The sequence below is a fragment of the Gobius niger genome (genome assembly GCF_951799975.1).
Source record: "Gobius niger genome assembly, chromosome: 7".
Lineage (NCBI taxonomy): Eukaryota > Metazoa > Chordata > Actinopteri > Gobiiformes > Gobiidae > Gobius > Gobius niger.
The window spans coordinates 19,511,451-19,531,581 of NC_136858.1; the positions used below are offsets into that span (position 1 = coordinate 19,511,451).

Here is a 20,131-nt window from a genome sequence, read left to right on the forward strand (position 1 = left end):
ACTGACATATTTTATATCCATATTTTATATCGCAAGGTCCTCGAGATGACGCTATAATCCAAATATGGTCCTTTCTAAAAGAAACCTGCTGTGAAAGACTTGTTACAAAACTTTAGGGCCGGTTTTGTCAAAATGTGTTTTTTGCTCCACTCATGCGACAGCTTTTCCACTTTAGTCACTCCTGCAGACTCCAAACTTTACAGTCTTGAACGTAGCAGCATTTTAAAGTTTTGCAGATTTAGTCACTTAATAAATGAATAAAGCCATAATTTTATGCATGAAAATTTTAAAAAATATTTTTAAAAGTTTCAAATTGATATCTCTAGATTATTCTTTTTCTTATTCACCTGCAGTGTCTCGCCTTTAAGTCTAAGTGAGGAAGGAGAGGACAGGGTTCTATGTTAATGCAAAAAAAAAAAGTTTTTCTATTTGTAAGTTGTTACAGTCGAGCAAAGAAGTGAATGCAAAGCTCAGAGAGCTTGTGGTGAACTTAGAGATCTTTGATTGAATATTGGTAATGCCTGTTGTAGAAGTGCGTTTTAAATGTCATTTTTCAGTCACCGCTCATATTTCATTTAATAACACGGTATTTGTTGTTCATGTGGCATCAATGTTGGAGCCTTTGGAGCTGTCACCTGTTGAAAAGCTTTTACAGATTTGTGCTTTCTTCAATCTTTGGTCTTCCTTCGCATCAGCCTTGTGATGTGTTGCTGTGTGGTGTTTGCCGATGTCAGCTGCTTGACCTGGTGTCTTTCTGACAGGTGGATGAGTCTCAGACCGGGGAGCCTGGTTGGCTGGGAGGCGAGCTGCGAGGACGCACTGGTTGGTTTCCAGCCAATTACGCAGAGCGGATACCTGACAGTGAAGCACCTGTTAGTTTGCGTGGTGTTGTGTCATCCACACCTACATCTGCACAGCAGCCAGTACCAGTAACCACACCTCCCCCAGCTCCTGGACAATCATCCTCTGCATCCTCTTCAAACAGCAATTGGGCTGACTTTAGCACCACGTATGTTCATAATAGAATTTGCCCTCTAAATCAAGTTTAAAAAAAAGCAAAATCATGCCTTGCCTTTTCAGATGGCCGGCAAATGCAGGCAGTCAGCCAGAGAATGAGGGGTGGGATGCTTGGCCCTCGTCCTCCACCCCACAGAACCCTTCACTGAGTGTCCCCTCGGCTCAGTTGCGCCAGCGCTCAGCCTTCACACCAGCTACCATGACCACAGGCTCCTCCCCTTCCCCTGTGCTCGGACAGGTGATGTATAACATAATGAGAAACATGTCCATTTAGATAATGCTGTTGACAGCCGTTTATCTGTTCACAAGGGAGAGAAAGTGGAGGGTCTTCAGGCCCAAGCTTTATATCCTTGGAGAGCCAAGAAAGACAACCACCTTAACTTCAATAAAAATGAGGTACAAACTCTGAAATATTGGCTGTAAAAATATTAAAACAGAATGATGAGGATATATTGTTTCATGTCCCTGCAGATAATCACAGTGTTGGAGCAACAGGACATGTGGTGGTTAGGCGAGCTACAGTCGGGTCAACGAGGCTGGTTTCCCAAAAGTTATGTTAAACTTATCTCTGCCAATATGCAAACTTCATCTACTGTCACATCACGCAGCAAAAACTCAAGGTAAGCCCAACAAAAATTATTCAGTAATTTATCAAAGACTGGGGAGGTACATATTTGGTCATTTCAAAGGCATCTCGACTGAGTTGCTACTAAAAAAGGGCGTATTGTCCCGTAGTGTAATGTTTTAGCCTGCTGGCAGTCTGCAGTGAAGGGATAAGGTTGTTTTTGATGAGGGACTCTAAAATATACCTCCAGTCCACTACGTCCCTTACTCTCCCCGGCACCTGCTGCAAAGTGCACATGTCGCGATCAATTTCTTTCAGTGGTTTTAAGACCCTTTCCATAAAACACAGGGCATAGTTGGTAATGACATACTCATCCTCATTTGTCTCTATGGTTCTTCTATGTGTAGTGAACCTGGACTGACAGATAGTCCTCCTAACGGAAAAAGGCCATCCCCTTCCCCTACCAAACTGGAGACAGGAGAAGGTGTTGTAATAAATATTCTTAAAATCCTTCTGGCCTTCCTGGTAGATGTGGATTTTGGTGCAAATGTTCCATTTTTATTGCAGAATATATTGCCATGTACACGTATGAGAGCAGTGAACAAGGAGATCTGAGCTTCCAGCAAGGGGATATTGTCACAGTAACTCGGAAAGAGGGAGACTGGTGGACGGGCGTTGTTGGTGCCAAGACTGGGGTTTTTCCATCCAATTATGTCAAACCACGAGACTCTTCATCTGACGTGAGCTGATGCGTTTATAAATACATAAAGTAGATGTACAGTAAATATGCTCTGTAGCAAAATTGACTTATTGTTTTCTTTGTACCTAGTCTCTATCGCTGTCGGGGAAGACGGGCAGCCTTGGAAAAAAACCAGGTGACCATCTTGGAACACCAGGTCTTCCTTGTTTTAGATGCAGCTTTATATATTATTTACTTACCTGTATTCCTAGACAATTTAAGTTTGAAAATACTGTTTGGTGAACTAAATGCCACATAAAAATGCTTGGATTTCTCAGTCAATAATATTTTCTCACCTTGTTCCTCACTGACAGAGATTGCCCAGGTCATTGCTCCATATACAGCCACCGGAGCAGAACAACTGACTTTGGCTCCTGGACAACTCATCCTCATCAGAAAAAAGAATCCAGGAGGCTGGTGGGAGGGTGAGCTTCAGGTACAATCCGCAACACTCGCACATTACAGATATGTTCTGATTCAGGTTGCACACGCTGTTTAGCACCAGTCATGATATATGATTTACTAAGCATTTACACGCATGCATAAGGCATTTAGGTATGTTTTTGTTATTGTTTGTTATTATATTTGTCGTTGTTTACCAGTTGTTGTCAAGTTAACTGACTAAATCTCTGTAGACCATCGCTTTACAAACCGGGTGCCTCCTCACAGAGCTATGCGAGTACACGTCAAATCATTGGTAATATAGGCTATAGTCTATGTATGTTTTTGCATTGCACTTAACGTTATCTGTTGAATCATTTTGTAATCAGGGCAAATTCACCTGGTGCCCAAACCTTTGGGAGGTCCAGGCTGCTCATACATTAATCCCAAATGACAAAAAGAGTGTCTCTCTCGTTCAACTGGCGCCCCCTGCTGCTCGCTGTTGCGCGTTGTGTACCACACTACATGATACAAAATGACACAGTGTTGGTCATGTGACTTTTCTAAAAGCAATATGCGCTCATGCCACAGCTCGGCCGAAGTGTTGCTTTCAGTGCTTGATATCATGTGTCGATACCTCGGCTCATTTGCTCATCACTAATGTATGCTACTCTGTAATATTTGCTATTTGGATCTGGCTTAATAAATCAGGCCCTAAAGTAGAAATGGATCATTTACACTTTTGTATTTGACTTTAATGAGGTGCATAACCCTCTGTTTGATTACTTCATAGCATTAATCGGTGCCTAAAATCATTGCTATAGATTTAATTTCCCTTCACCTTGTTTCACTTTCAGGCCAGAGGAAAAAAGCGTCAGATAGGCTGGTTTCCAGCCAACTATGTAAAGCTGCTTAGTCCCAGCACCAACAAGACCACACCCACAGAGCCGACCCCTCCGAAACTGGTCCCTTCGAGCACAGGTACGCATGAACACACACCCTATATTTAGATTTGTTGTTTTAATTGAGTTGAGACTTATCTTGTGTATTTCTGCTGATGTGTTAGGCTGTTGAAATTATCTCTCTGTATGTGTCTGTAGTTATAAATAATAAATGATAATAAATCTGATATCGAATGTAGCACAGAAAATACAACAATTCATCAATTTGTGCACTTTTCTGGCTCTGTATGAGACATTGTTCTACTTAAATTAGGGCTCGGCAATATGGCCAAAATATTTGTCCTTGTAATTAATATAACTTAGTTCATATTTATCACTTATTTTCTTAATTACTGTTTCACCGCTGTGGTTCTTGAACATACTCGGGACCTTTTAAATAAACCACAAGATTTCTCCTCTAGTAACATTTTAGCCCTAATTCAGATGCACGTTTCTCTACTACAGTGACTTAATGCTGCGTTTGTCTTGAAGCTTTGTGTCAGGTGATTGGCATGTACGACTACGTGGCTCAGAATGATGACGAGCTGGCCTTTCAGAAGGGTCAGGTGATCACGGTGCTGAACAAGGATGACTGTGACTGGTGGAAAGGAGAGCTCAACGGCAGAGAGGGTCTGTTTCCCAGCAACTATGTTAAGCTTACAACCGACACGGACCCCAGCACGCAGTGTAAGTGTCCCACAAAGACATTTTTTCTGACATACATGAAACTCTGACTTGGCTCTCAGCTCGAACACTAGACTGATGATGAAGTGCACTAACACACCCCAGAGTCAGGTGTTGCAGTCTGTCATTTATGTGGATACCCTCGGCCATGCACCACTTCTGGATGTGTTCATGTGTGCACGCATGCTCCACATTTTCTTCATGCATGTCTTAATCTGCACGAGCCACTACAGACCAACACAGTCTATAGAGCAGAGCACACTTTCTCCGTGTGGTCTTGATGATGCCGTTTCTTGGGTTAAATTCAGGTCCTAAGAAATCAAAGACATAGTGACAGAATTAAGCTTTTTAAAGCATCAGACATGCAGTGGGAGGAAAATGTATGTGAGCGCTTTGGAATTTCTCACGTTTCTGCCTAAACATTCACAGGACAGGGAGGAATAAGTAAGTGAACCCAGGAATCTTGCTGAACTGCAACAGTTTTGTAAAGAGGAATGGTCCAAGATTCATCCTGATCATTGTGAGCGTCTAATCGGCAACTAGTTATTACTGCAAAAGACGGATCAGCCCACTATTTAATACATGGGATCACTTACTTATTCCACGTTGTTGTGAATGTCTCAGGTTTTTCTGCAAAATGTCTTGATAAATTTGTGAATTAATTTTTTTCACTGATGATATCACGTTGTCCAGGCACTGAGGTAACAAAACAGCCCTACACCATGATTCTCCTGCTCACAGTGAGCGTAGGGTTTCGATGTTGATGTGCTGTTCCATTTTCCCTCCACCCATGACGTTGTGTTCCTCCCAAACAATTCAACTTCTGGCCACATTTTATGACCAATTTAGAGAGAATAAAGAGAAATTCCAAAGCGTTCACATACTTTTTCCTCCCACTATACAACAAGTTGCTATGACTCTTGGGATAGATCAAATAAACTCCTCGACTTAAGGCTTAAGGCTGATAGGTCAGAAAAGATGGGTAAGATGTCTTGATGGATTAAAGGACCGTTTCATTAAAGCAGTACTAAGTAACGTGTTTACCTTAATAAATCCTTTTCGTAGTCCCTGTAGGGGTAATACAAGTGTTTATGGGATGATCGGAGGGTCTTTCATCTCCCCCTGGTGTCTCTGACCAGAAAACCATGTTTGCAACTTGACTGCCACCGGTCCGGAGAAAGCAATGCACACTAATGAAATCACGAAGAAGAAGCTAACATGCTAACGGGCAAAGCTAACTGCGGGCTAACGTCACTTTAAACAGTATTTACAGCAAAGTTTGAGTGAAAAAAAAATATTTCCATTGTATAATTGGATGCACAGTAACCCTCTCTCCCTTCGCCTTTCCTGTCAGCGTAGTATTTGCTCTCCAAGACAATTAATAAGTTAAAAAATCGTAACTTGCTACTACACCTGCAGTTGCACTAATGGCCTCTAGGGGGAAGAGTTACTTAGTACTGCTTTAAAAGCAACTTGACCAAACTAAAAACATACTACACTGTGTTGTGAGATAAAGACCTGCAGCTGTAGCTGAAGTGCCCTGGTATGAAACATCTATCCCAGTGTGTCTTGGCTTTTTATCTCATTTGTGTATTTGAAAACGGATAGTGTGCTTTGCAGTTATTTATTTAGTATCCAGCGATTCGTAATACAGTTTCAGTGTTCACAAATCTGTCGTATGTAGTGCTAATGCTTAGGTTGTCAAAATATTTGTGAGTTGAGTTCAGATGGAATGAAATCAGATGACTTATTCAGCCGTTGTGGAATGTCCTTTCAATTTTCGTTGGAAACACCTTTTCTGAAACAGAGCCCACAGACTTTCAAGACAACGTCCAAATTAATACATATTGTACTTTTACATTTCATTTATTATATGTACAGTGATTTTTCCTTTATATTGTGTATTAATGCTATGTGATTTTACTGTGTTCATTTTACTTATGCCTATTTATGTTATAATCAATGGAAGTGTGAGTTAAAAACAGAATGGCATTGACATTGATACAAATATATACAGTGCCTCTTGAAAGTAGGACAGTAGAAGGAACACTTTAAGGATCTCAGCAAGACTGTGGAGTTGGACGTGGATGTGTTTGGGACGTTCCTCTGTGTCAAAGGAGTAGACAAGATCCTCCTCGAGGCTCTGGATTCAGGCAATGTGTGACCGTTGGATGTCTCGGAACTAGAGGTGGATAGCAATAAGTTACTTTTACACAAGATACTTTTCACCTGAGTAAAACATTTGGTTACTCTACAGTGAGAAAATCTACAACTATCAAAAGCTTCATGCAGATTTAAACGATATCAAGACTTATTTTGCTTTTAGATTAGGAATATTTCTGGTTACAAGACTAAAACTTAGATAGTTCTTGCTCAGTTATTCTGTACTTTGTTTCCACCAAATACAGTTTACTCCTCCTACTGCAGTAGTTATCTGGAGCAACTTTTACTGCTTTAACTGTAGAAAGCCCAGTTGTTTACAGTTTGCAAAGACGGGGAGAAATGAATGCTCTGCTCTAAAACTGCCTGTTGTAGATTTCCCGTCTCCGCTCAAGTTGACGGTTTCACAACGTTCACCACACTTTCCTCTTCTTCTTCTTTTTTTTTTTTTGCATTTTCTGCATGCCCGCCTACCTTGCTGCATGCTCTGCTCACTTGACACCCCATTGGTTGTTGTTGTTTTGTTTAGTTTTTGTTTATGTTGTTGTTGTCGTCCTCTCTCTAGGATCATATCATTACCCAGACCCCCTTCTCCTCAAAGCCCTCAAAGAGACCCACTAGGCCACGCCCACTAGGCCACTACTCAACCAATGGAGGTACAGCAGCGAGGGGTCACATAAACCGGAAATGGCGACTCTCCATCAATAGAAGCCAGTGACAGACAGTGACCATACTCTATGCATGGCTCTGTGCGGACATGACCAAAGTGCTCTACAGGAGGCAGACCTCGTCCCTCGTAGTCGTCTCTAAACTGCTCCACTCTCTGTTAAACTGAGGGGCCAAGGAACAAACAAACTCTTCTGTATTGAGCTCCTTTCGACCAAAGTGCACACACTCATACACCACTCATATCATAGACGTTTAATGTCAAAAAACTTTCCTGGGCCTGTACCATTCTCTGTAAAAGAGGCATCGGCAACGTTCTATTCATAAACCTAAAAGAGATTTTGGCCACAGAACAGACCAAGATTAACCATTGATGTTCAATGAAGACATGTTTAATGTTAATAGTCACTGCATATTTCTGAAAATATCACCCGTTTTAATAGGCAGCCTGACTGAGCAGGGGGTGGGGTTTCTCTATAAGGAAATAATGAAGACTTCAGAATAGCTTGCACTGAGGCTGGCACAACGTGGTACTGTGGATAGTGGGTCATTTTGTGGCTTTTTGGGAGAACTAGACATGTCCTCAATAGCTCCGCCCCCTCTTTCCTGTTTGCCTTTTTACCTGGCACCCATTGGTTCAGTCGCTTCATTCAGCTGTTCATTTGGGGCTCCCCCCCCATGGGCCTCACTAACCACTCCCACAGCTTCACAGAAAGACCCACTATCTGCTGGAGGCCCCTTATCCTTACCCATCTCTGTCCCCCACTTTTCTGTGTCTCTTCCAGTTGACACCCCATCCTTTACCTAGACCCCCCACCCCAAAATCCTCACTGTACTACACCCTGTGGTGCCCCCTCATGCTCTTAATGTTTTTTCTCGTGCCCCTTACCCACCCATTTTGTGTGAGACATGCAGACCGTGACCCTTATTCATCACAGTGATGTCATTCTAACCAAAATTCTAAGATAGATCCATTTCAATTCCAAGTTGGGCCTATTTCTAATCCAGGCCATTTTCTGTTTGGGCCAGGGGCAGGTCCACTTGGATCTGCCAATCCCAGAAAGAAACGCGTATAGATACATGGCTGGACACATCACTTGCACTACATTGATAAATAAGGGCCGGTGCATTCAGATCTCTGACAGCTCCATGTTTCCAGCCACAGTGCTGCCCCTCCAAAATGCCAGCTGCATTTACACTGCACACTGTATGCCACATCTCCCTCATGTGGGGAGGGATTTTCTGGGGTTCACATGGACTGCAGTAGTACAATGGAAATGCTGCTTTTGTGTCCTGATTTTTTTTTAAATTATGTACATGTAATAGTCGGGCCTAAGCTGAGAGTTGGGATAAACTATTATAACTTGTAGTCAGTGTAGACTTCAGTCTAACTCTGACACAAGTTTCAAAGTGTAATTCTTCCTTACATATGTATTTGCATCAAATGATCCATCATGTTTTACCTGCATGTGTTTTCAGGCTGTTGCTATGTTGAAAGAAAAAACAGCCCTATAGCTGAGGTTTTACACCAGGCATTAGTTTGTATCATTCCATCAAATACAGCTTGGCCCAGTAAGTGAATAATATATGCTCAGCTCCAAAGCAAAGATAACTACTGTGCATTAGTGAGCAAACAGCACAAGTGTAATGTTGAATATTAAGCCCTGTCATCTCTTTAACCACATCCAAGCCTATAATGCAAACGCAAAGTCTGCGCTGATTTTCACATTATCACATAGCAACAGACCAGTCCACAGCTGCCATTTATTTGTTTGTATGTCCAACAATAGTATTGTCATTTTGTTTGCAGAAAAAAACAGGCAATGGGTGAAAAGGATGAGCAATTATTACTGTTTAAATGCTTGAATTGTAAAGGAGTCTTGGATTGTATTACAGGAGGCAATGCTCTGTTTTTGGCAGGATCAGATGGTTACTAAGTAAAGTTGTGACTAGCTTTACATGGCAGACCTTAATGCTAAAGTACATTTGTTTGTGCACTTTAAAAAAAAAAAAACTTGTCATAAAGGTTTTAGCAGCACTTTCTATTTCTGGAGTGGGCTAACACCTAACTGTATTTCTGGTAGGTCAATTGCAGTCAGCAATGACTAAACAGAAACATATTTTTGAGTTTAAGTCCATTCAGTTCTATGGTAAACTGCAGTCCCATCTGTTTAAATGAACAAACATGGATATTTTGTACAGTATTTTTCAGTATCATTTGTTTTCGAAGAATGTATTATTTCACATTCAGTATTATAAATATCTAATGTATTTTATATTGTTCTGCTAAAACATATTAGAATTGTTATTTCAAATTGTGCCTAAAATGATCATACACAATCATAATTTTGGCCATAACTGAGCAGCCCTAATTCCCAGAATATATTTCCGATGGTTCTGGTTGACTAACCCACTCAGCTGGAATAGAAAGTGTGAGCAGAGCCATAATACCACATGTACCATTGTCCTGCTTCTCTAGTCTAAACCACATGTGAATCGTCTCACATTACTTAACAGATCAGGCCAAATGTTTGTTAAAAGTACTTGCTTGACATGTACTTTTTAAATCATTAACGAATAGGCCCAGCCACTGAAGTGATCTAACAGCCTGTTCAGCTCAGAATACTTGATGAATATGTGTAAATGAGTGGGTGAATGTGTAGAGGTTTTATTGGTCACGATTTTAATAAAACACTGTGTATACTTATGGTTTTTGATGATGCTCCAGTTTGAAACACAGAAATTGTGTCATGTTGTAGAGATTTTAAAAGCCGTCAACTGGACTGGATTATTTGAGTTGAAGACCTTACGCCTCTCACAGACCCTTTGCTCATTTGACCAGACATTGTTGCAACACTGATGATTGAACTCTTCCCGGGAGGAGAAGTCAGGACTGCCATGGCCTGACATCATTTTGCTGATCAGATGATCAAGAAAAAGCAAAATGTCCACGATTCAAACGACCCAGTCCTGTTGATGGCTCCAGAACAAACTGACTGAGGGTGCATTAGTTTCAACAGGACACAAATAGAGATCCTCGCCATTAAAATAATTTGTCATGCGACTAAAACTGAGGGTGCAAAAATGTTGAAATGAGGTTGCAATGCAGCGTTTTGCTCCCCTGTAGATCTGGGCCTGCTACCTTGATACATTATACTATATTTATTCAGGTACAATGTAATCTACTTTGTAACAATCTGTATAACTTGTACATATGTAGTAGATACACAATGGAATAATGTGTATCTGTAGTGTTGAGGTACATAATGTAACAAGACATAAGACCTTTAGGCTCAGGGCTTAATGTTAGAGTTAGGGTCTTATGTTGTATTATTCCATCGTGTATGTAACCCATAGGTTAAAGTTATTACACATTGTGATTGTGCCATAGCACATTGCATTGTACTAAATCTGGCAGGTACAATGTATCAAGGGTAGTGTTAAATAAAGTGTTACCACATTGTGTTAATCTTTGTTGTGTATAGAAATTCAAAGGAGATGTTTATCAGAGGTGAATGGTTATCCAAACGTACAATCGGAGAGGTGCTCTTCTCTTCTCTATTGTCAGTAGAGTGGTCTGTTTCAAAACTGGCATCCAGCCTGAAATGTTCTCATGTTTGTGATATTTGATTTAACTTTTATTTTTGGGTAACCAGTGTAGGTATTTATATGTAAAAAAAAAAAAAACACAAGCTATTTGAGTTTTTTAGTTTTTAATGTCTGTGCAAACAAAAGCTAATTGATACCATGGGCTGTTAGCTATTCCTTTGTAGTGAAAAATATTCTTCTGCTGAAAAGATGGGGGGGTGGGGTTAGCAGATGGAATAGAGCCTTGAGGAAAAGCACTGAAATGACATGAAAGAATAATTGGGAATGTATAGTTAAAGCTCTAAAAGTTTAGTGTAGAATGAGCTCTTTCATTACAAATTTGACTTTTGTAATTTAGTAAACATCCAATTCTTTCCTTCCGTGTACAGTAGAGGCTGATGAACATGGATTTATTGTATTACGTAGTTGAACATTTTACTTGATTTTTGTGGATAAAGCAAAAAAAATAAATAAGGAGTGACCATTTAGCTTCAAAATACAGGACATTTTCTTTATCATTTATTATTAATTTAAAAAGAGCAAGGCATATCACCCCAAAAAGAAAAAACTGAGCATTTGGTTTGTGGTTACTATGTCAAAGAATACCAGTGTTTTTATGGTGCATGTTGTGCTTCAGGGTGTGCTGACCTTCATCTGCTGGACATGCTCAGTCCAATGGAAAGGAAACGCCAGGGCTACATCCACGAACTCATAGTCACGGAGGAGAATTATGTGAATGATCTGCAGCTCGTCACTGAGGTAACAGTCCAATCTGTTGCTTTAGCCACATCAACTTATTTTTTTGGGTGGGTGGGGCTGCACTAGATGCACCAACTTGTCCCAAGTGTTGAGGCTGCAGATGCGTTATAATCATTGAAGTCTGTAACCTGACTATTTTAAATAGCATATTTATCTATTTAATTGTTATTTGACAGGGCTGTTGCGCAACAAATGTGTTGCACAGACCAGAGTGGCTACAAGCTAATTTTCATCTAGCAATGCTGTGTCTGTCATGTCCAACAAAGCTTCCTTTTTGTCCTCTTTCGTTAAATGTAGTTTACCCCAAGATCTGTTCATAAACCTCACTTCCCAGCTTTCCACAAGACTGAGGTAAATACCTCAAACTGCAGAGGGCCTGGTGCAAGCAAAGCAGGGCCTCTGGTCATTGATGGGGCAGCTGTGGGGGTTATTCCAGAATAACGATGTGCTGCTCCTTGCTGATGACCCTGCAGCTGATAAAACAAAAATGACCTTAGCTGAAGCAATCACCAGATTGTATCTGACACTAAAGGACTGCAGAACAGTACTGCATTGAAGTTGTTTTGTTAAGCGAAGCATACATACAGTATAGATATATACATATACCTGACTATATATAGTATATACAGTACAAATACATGTGCTGGAAACTCATGTCCGGCATTACGGCGGCTGAGACGAGCATGCACGTGGATCAATACATGAGCACAGCTCAGAATGGCATTGGTTAAAGTACCAGAGGAGCCAAACACCAGCTGCTGGTAGACAGAACTCACTCGAGACTGCAGATCCCGAAACACTAACCTGACACTGCCTGGATTGATTACAAGAAAACCTACAACTTAATGCCACACATTTGGATCATTGAATGCTTGTAGCTATACACACATACAACATCAATGGGACACCATCAGTCACCTCCTCCACCAGGATGGCATCAAGCTCTACACTAAGAGTGAGCGAGATCCAAACCACCAGAATCTACAGTACTGACATTGGGATGACATTCAGACAAGAGGAGTGTGGTTGGATGGTGACTAAGAGAGGGAAGGTAGTCCACACAGAGGGGTTCTCACTCCCAGAAGGAAGGATGGTTACAAGTGTCTTGGAATCCCACAAGCAAATGGCAACCTCGAAGAAGTGACAATGAAAGTGGCTATGCCCAAATACCTCCAACGAGTAAGGCAGCTCCCAATAAGAAGACCAAGTCCCGGGCAATAAACTGTTACGCTCTGCCAGTGATCAGATACCCTGCAAGAATAATAAGCTGGCCACAGGATGAGATACAGACCACAGATGGTAAGTCTCGAAATCTCCTGACCATGCATGGAAGATTCCACCCCAAATCCAGCACCCGACTGTACGCTAGCCGTAAGGAAGGAGGCCGAGGACTAGTGAGTGTGAGAGCCACTATCCAGGATGAAACATCCAAGATCCATAAGTACATCATGGACAAGGCTCCAACAGATGACGTGCTCAGGGAATGTCTCAATGGGGACAATGGGGATCAGAGGATGAGGTGGTGGAGGTTCCGTCATGGGAGGAAAAGCCCCTACATGGGATGTACCACCAAAACAGTGGCGGATATCAAGAAATCCTAATGGCTAGACAGAGCCGGACTGAAGGACAGCAGAGTCACTCATCATGGCTGCACAGGAGCAGGCCTTGAGGACCAGATTTAACACACCACAGACAAGACCCCAGGTGTAGACTGTGCAAAGAGGCCCCTGAGACAATCCAGCACATAACTGCAGGGTGTAAGATGCTGGCAGGGAAAGCTTACATGGAGCGCCATAACCAAGTGGCTGATGTAGTGTACAGGAACATCTGTGCAGAGTATGGGCTGGAAACCCCAAGGTCAAAGTGGAAACACATCCAAAGGTGGTAGAGAATGACCGAGCCAAGATTCTGTGGGACTTCCAGATACAGACGGACAGAATTGTCATGGCGAACCAACCGGACATTGGGGTGGTGGACAAAGAGCAGAGGAAAGCCATTGTGGTTGGCATTGCAACACCAAGTGATAAAGAAACTAGAAAATACCAGGGGCTCAGAGAAGAACGGGAGAAGGCCAGTGTTGGCCGTGGTTATTGGAGCACTCAGGGCAGTGACTTCAGACATCTCCGTCTGGAAAAGTGCAATTCTAGGAACAGCAAAGATGCTGCACAGAACCCTCAAGCTCCCACGCCTCTGGTGGAGGAGGCGTGTGTGTGTGTGTGTGTGTGTGTGTGTGTGTATGTATGTATATGTATGTATGTATATGTATATATATATAAGCTGCAGACTGGCCTCGGTATTAGTCTATTGTTGTAGATTCTTTCCTGTCTCTGTGTCTTGATACTGTATTCACTGGAGTAGCCGAGTGTCTGGTGATGTATATCTTCACTGATCTAACAGGGTCTAATCTGTTATTATTCTGTTTTTGGTCTGTCCAGATCTTCCACAAACCTCTGCTGGAGTGTGAGCTGCTTACAGAGAAAGAAGTGGCAATGATATTTGTCAACTGGAAGGAACTTATTATGTGCAATATTAAACTACTCAAGTAAAGACTGCACTCTCAGCACACCTCATATAGTCTCTCTGACATACTCTGTACAGCCTTCAATCGCTAAATTGTGTTTCAATTATGTGCAAAAATAGCGCTCTATACGAGGGACTTTTCTTCTACAGAAACTATACTTTCCTAAAATATACTAACACTTTTATGTAAACATTTCATGTATATTATACATTCGTGGGAAATTGTACCACAAATGCAGCCTTTAAACATGACTGAACGCCTGTAGTTTAATGTTTGCTGTTCTGTGCTGTTCAATCTGACAGTAGATTTTTGAGAGCGTTTAAGGTAGAAAATTAGGCAAGGCAACTTTATTTATACCACACATTTCACACACAAGGCACCGCAATGTGCACTAGATTATGAAGACAAACAAACACTGAAGGGCTGGAAGTTTCTCCAGTATTTGAATGAGGATTGACATATTTTTTTCTGTATTATTGTAATTGAAATATTCTGTTTTGTCCAGGGCTTTGAGGGTGAGAAAGAAGATGTCTGGTGATCGGATGCCTGTGAAGATGATTGGGGATATACTGACAAATCAGTTGCCACACATGCAGCCATATATCAGGTGCTTAGCTGTGCGTTCCTCTGACTGTGCACTTATAGATGATGCTTCAAGGTGTTTCCGAGACACTTCATGATACATGTTTGTATGATCATTGTGTCATACAGTGTTGGATGGCTGGATCGTGAGGGGCACCATCTGGAGATGAAAAAATGTATTATAGCAGTCAGCTTAAAATTAAAAATACTTATCCAAATGACACTGCCGTTTAACTGATGCTTGTTGTTTTGACTCAACATGATGGTAAATGATGTGTTGGTGACTTGATGACTTTTCTTAAGATGACACAGTTGCTTCCTGCTCTGATACACGTGTCAGTGCCTCCACTCATTTAGCCCTTCACTCTTGTGTACTTTGACTATGTTTCTGTGTAACCACTGGAATTACTGCATATCACTTTAACTGGGTTTTGTGTGCCCAGGTTCTGTTCATGCCAACTGAACGGAGCTACGCTAATTCAACAGAAAACAGACGACAACCCAGAAATTAAAGACTTTCTCAAGGTTAGTGTTCCCAACAATCTCCTGTTGTAAAGCAAACAGGCCTGATGATTCCCTCCTCCTGCATTTCAGAGGTTAGCCATGGATCCCCGGTGTAAGGGAATGCCCCTGTCCAGCTTCCTGCTCAAACCTATGCAGAGAGTCACCAGATACCCCTTGATCATTAAAAATGTAGGAATTCAAGCTTTCTAACAATCAGTCTGTCTGCACTTGTGACAGACATATATCCATCTAATATATTTTTGTAGATTTTAGAAAACACCCCAGAGTCACATCCCGACCACAGCCATCTGAAAGCTGCTTTGGAGAAAGCCGAGGAGCTTTGTTCTCAGGTCATTGAATTTATTTTTACTGTATCTTTTGCTGTGTTGTTTCGTCACTATTCATTAATTTACTTGCTCATTATGTCGTACAGTGCTGTCCAGTGTCTTGTTTCTGAATTTCTGATCCATGTGTCCAGGTGAATGAAGGGGTGAGGGAAAAGGAGAACTCTGATCGTCTTGAATGGATTCAGGCTCACGTTCAGTGTGAAGGACTCTCAGAGGTGAGCACTCTCAGTCGGGACGACCAAAACCGGACCATCACGTATTAATTTGTTATCTATTCTTCAGCAACTAGTGTTTAACTCAGTCACCAACTGTCTGGGACCAAGGAAGTTCCTCCACAGTGGCAAACTCTTCAAAGCTAAAAGCAGCAAAGAGCTGTATGGTTTTTTGTTCAATGACTTCCTATTGCTGACTCAGGTGAGCTGCTACTTTGTTTGTTCCCCATATTTAGCTGTGTCATGGTAACTGCATGTTGTTGCATAGACGTTGGAAAACATATAACAAACAATAAAATATAAATTCGCTTCTGAGTTGAATTTGAATTAATAGAGTGAACAATTTTATGAATACAAATTTAGTCCTTACTTATTACTAGAATAAAAAACGATGTAGTACGTGTGTGCAAATAAAAAAGTTACAACAATTATGAAACAGTTGTAAACATTGATATCTGTGTACTCCAACTAAAGTGTTTGTGCCTCACAGGTGACTAAACCCCTGGGCTCCTCTGGTTCAGACAAAGTATTTTCATCCAAAACCCACCTCCAGTACCGCATGTACAAGACGGTAGGAGACCTACCTTTGTTTTCAGTGTTTAAACAGCATGAGTAATCCTGCCTTTTTTCCAGCCCATCTTCCTTAATGAAGTGTTAGTCAAGCTGCCCACCGACCCTTCAGGAGACGAGCCACTCTTCCACATCTCCCACATCGACCGGGTTTATACACTCCGAGCAGAGAGCATCAATGAAAGGTACTCCTCTGACATTCAGGCAAAAGTGTGAAAAATCTATTCTACAAACTATTGTTTTTATAGGACGGCCTGGGTGCAGAAAATCAAAGCTGCCTCAGAGCTTTTCATTGAAACAGAGAAGAAGAAGCGAGAGAAGGCTTATCTTGGTATGAAACACACTATTTACCTTCTGTTTTGTTCGATATTTGGAGCTTCTAACATATATCTGGTTTGACAGTGAGGTCTCAGAGAGCTACAGGGATCGGCAGACTCATGGTCAACATCGTTGAAGGCATTGAGCTGAAACCATGTCGTTCACACGGTAGTGTTTACACCCTCCTCCTATTCTCACTCCTCAGTCTCACGAGTGATTTGACCTGCACTCTTCCACTGTCTTTTCAGGAAAAAGTAACCCCTACTGTGAGGTGACTATGGGTTCTCAGTGCCATATCACGAAAACACTGCAGGTATTTTCAGAATATTTAATTGATTATATTTGTGTTTATTGGTGAATTTTAAGTGACCACAGAAAGAGAAAAAATAGCTATTAATGTGTTTAATCTCACAATTATATGAGGGGAAATTCATATTTTTTCTTTTCATCCACTCACAGTCACAGTTTAAATAATTAACATTTATTTCACAATAGAAAAGTAAGATGAACTAAATGTGAACTTTCAAAACAATGATGATTTCACTTGCAACTGCTGTGAAGCAAATGTGCTTAATGTGAGTTTAAAGAAACATTCTGTCTGTTTTTTTTCCTTTTGAGACCAATTTATTACAACGTTACAGGTTTCTTTGTGCTTTAAGATACGGTTTAGGACACAATGGCTGGAATGCTTTAATTTATGAACTTTTGTCCACTGAAGCAGTTCATCGTAAAATGTTTTTATTTTTAGGACACACTTAATCCCAAATGGAACTCCAATTGTCAGTTTTTTATCAAAGACCTGGAACAAGATGTCCTCTGTATCACTGTGTTTGAGCGAGACCAGTTCTCCCCTGACGGTCAGTGTGGGAAAAGCCACATTTTCCTCTGCTCGAAACATATGTCCATACTACCGCTCCTTCTCTCTTATACTTGCAGATTTCCTGGGCAGAACAGAAATCCGATTGGCTGAAATAAAAAAGGACCAGGGCTCTAAAGGACCAATCACAAAGCGGCTCCTGCTGCATGAGGTCCCTACTGGAGAGATAGTAGTCAGACTGGACCTGCAGCTCTTTGAGGAACCATGAGAGCAGAGCAGCAGACACTTTCTCTAGTCGTTTCTGTTACTGGTGTGAAATCCCTTTGCCCTCCAAGAGCTTTCACCTCGTGTCCACTCTCTCCATTTACTGTTCATCAACTGATATAGCTGATGTGATATGGCTGCTCAACACAAAGAGTGCTGACTTCAGCGGCTTCAGCGGTTAGGACAGCGTATCGGGTAATTTTGGGTACGTGAAGTGGCATTCCAATGCCACTTATTTATGGCTTGGCAGCTACTTGTATGGTCACAATTCTCCTCTATACATATGTAATAATGCATTAGTCAATCTAAATTCTCATGTGTGAATACACACATATTTTCAACCAATAAAAAATGCTATTAAGAATTGGTACTGTATGAGGAACATTATTTTTAGATTTTCATCAGCTTCGATTTAACAAACGTAGTCTTAAAACCATTGATTTTCTGTAACTTCTTTACCCAAGAGTGAACTAGTGCATTTCCCCATTGGTCTTAAAATGCTGGCTGGAACAAAAGTAATAATTGTGCATTGTGCTGAAATTAAGAATAGCAGAGGCTGTGGCTGTATGTGTGGCCAAACAGTGGTGCTGCCTCAAAACCCTGTCTCACTTTGTTTCACTTTTTGTCACATTTGTTTTATTGGTCTTCACATTGTTTTAATAGCTTTTTATTAGTCTGAGTTGAAAACAGGTTCAGTTTCTCTAACATCAAAAGTACCAGTAGTGAGTCCTGTTGGAGACTAACTGTCCCCTTTGTCATGTTGTGATGCTTCAGTTCAGATTTCAGTGACAATCCCAGCTTAACTATTTAACAAAGCCCCCAAACTGTGGAGGAGTGTGGCGCTCAAGCTTTGCCTTTATTTAAACAAAATTCTATACATGTAGCTAAAACCTGTCCTTAAAAGTGTTAGCCTTTTTTAGGCAAATACAGAACTTTCTGTTTGAAGGAAACGTACTATGGTTATTTCTCTGTAAATTATTCCTGTATATTGCACTGACTCCAGTGGCCTCACTACCCCCCTCTGCAGGCTGTTTTATTCATGCCCCAGTCGTTTACAGTGGCCCCAAAGACGGCTGTTTTGAGTTCAGTCGAGCTCTCGTGGGGTCGGCTAAAAAATGGTGTTCATGGGCTTGAGCTCAATAGTCCCATAATGCTTTACTCATTTTAATTATATTGTTTCATCAAGTTTTTGTAGTTGCTTTGAAGTTGTCATTATTCTGTAACCCTGCACATTTAGGCTGTCTCCCCCTTCAACAGCTGAAAATGCTCTTCTCCACCAGTCTACATCATCCATCATACAGAAGGTACTTCATCAGACTCAAATTATTATTTTTTTAACTATCATGATCATGCTCACCAATTTAGTAGCCATTCTTTTCAGCTTGTTTTTAACTTTTCCATGCTTTACTGCGCCCTCTGCTTGCAATAGTGCCATTTTGTATGCACAAATATCAGGGTTAATCACTTGGATTACTAATACTAATAATGTATAATATAGGACGTTTAAAAGAACTTGCTGGGAGCAATAGAGACAGGGTCCACATGTCTGTAAGAGACTTTTTAGACTTGGCTTGGGAAGTGAGCTCGGTTGGAGAATTTCAAAATAATGCATAACATAAGAACAAATTTAGAACTTTTAAACAGTTCTTTACAATTGTGACTTATTTTTAAACAGGAATCTATAAAATTATGTGCAACTGAGTGCCTAGTCATCTATTAATTGTTGTAAAAACTGTAATGGTAACAAAATTATCTATATTCAGCATACGGTTCAGACAAATCATGTCCTGACTGCATTCCCACAAAGCAGTAACCAGAGCCTCATTTTATTTATTTAATTATTTTCATGTGTACGAACGAAAGTGTAAAAAGAAAACTGTTTAACCACAGTCCAACCAGAAATGGAACCAATCTTTCAAATTCCACTCTGACACTGATGCTGGCCTTGATGCACCAGCTTGTGTCTGGAACGACTGCTAGAGAGTTCATATCTGAGTGCAATGGGGCTGTCACGGCAGGCTGTTGTTCATTCTCACTGTAGAACATGTATGTATGTTGTCTTTCAATGTTGAAAATAAACTTGAGCTGGACCAAGGCTGGGATCTATTTGTCATCAGCAGTCTATGTGTGCAAAAGTTGAGTACAAAATGTAAATAGTAATTCCATCCAGTTTCTTCCGCTTTATTCAGGACTGTGTCGCGGACGCAGCAGTCTTTGCAGTGTGATCAGTGTTGGAGATATTCAATGTCCTGATGTAGAGTTGCAAAGCAGTGTTTGTCAGGGGCAAACAGCACCCTAAGCTGATGTCTTATTAAGGAATGCAACAATGGGCAGCGTGAGAGGTGTCCTTGGTAGGTTGTGCAGTAGCTTAGAAAGTTCTCTCAGACTTCCCCTAACAGCTGTTCAGGGGGGATCTCGAGGCGACACCTTGTGTGGCCAGACCCACCTTCTTTCGCGCAGAAAGAAGGTGGGTTTGGTGTCTATCAGGCTCCCGAA

At 41.2% G+C, this 20,131-nt stretch overlaps 1 protein-coding gene across 4 annotated transcripts in view; it reads left to right on the forward strand.

Moving 5' to 3' along the window:
• Positions 1–18,574, forward strand: part of itsn1 (intersectin 1 (SH3 domain protein)) — a 32,467-nt gene extending 13,893 nt beyond the window's left edge. For 2 of the 4 annotated variants that reach the window (XM_079559634.1, XM_079559635.1), the window contains 25 exons: positions 762–1,009; positions 1,081–1,255; positions 1,327–1,413; positions 1,489–1,637; positions 1,990–2,066; positions 2,150–2,322; positions 2,412–2,478; positions 2,636–2,757; positions 3,560–3,683; positions 4,136–4,330; positions 11,379–11,500; positions 13,936–14,042; positions 14,527–14,628; positions 15,047–15,128; positions 15,198–15,296; positions 15,374–15,457; positions 15,586–15,669; positions 15,737–15,868; positions 16,157–16,237; positions 16,300–16,421; positions 16,485–16,567; positions 16,639–16,722; positions 16,803–16,867; positions 17,303–17,411; positions 17,491–18,574. In XM_079559634.1, the coding sequence (XP_079415760.1) occupies positions 762–1,009; positions 1,081–1,255; positions 1,327–1,413; positions 1,489–1,637; positions 1,990–2,066; positions 2,150–2,322; positions 2,412–2,478; positions 2,636–2,757; positions 3,560–3,683; positions 4,136–4,330; positions 11,379–11,500; positions 13,936–14,042; positions 14,527–14,628; positions 15,047–15,128; positions 15,198–15,296; positions 15,374–15,457; positions 15,586–15,669; positions 15,737–15,868; positions 16,157–16,237; positions 16,300–16,421; positions 16,485–16,567; positions 16,639–16,722; positions 16,803–16,867; positions 17,303–17,411; positions 17,491–17,639 (2,922 nt within the window). In that variant the 3' untranslated portion in view covers positions 17,640–18,574. The remainder of the gene's footprint in view (positions 1–761; positions 1,010–1,080; positions 1,256–1,326; positions 1,414–1,488; positions 1,638–1,989; positions 2,067–2,149; positions 2,323–2,411; positions 2,479–2,635; positions 2,758–3,559; positions 3,684–4,135; positions 4,331–11,378; positions 11,501–13,935; positions 14,043–14,526; positions 14,629–15,046; positions 15,129–15,197; positions 15,297–15,373; positions 15,458–15,585; positions 15,670–15,736; positions 15,869–16,156; positions 16,238–16,299; positions 16,422–16,484; positions 16,568–16,638; positions 16,723–16,802; positions 16,868–17,302; positions 17,412–17,490) is intronic. The other 2 variants (XM_079559636.1, XM_079559637.1) reach the window with 1 other exon arrangement.
• Positions 18,575–20,131: the final 1,557 nt, after the last annotated feature.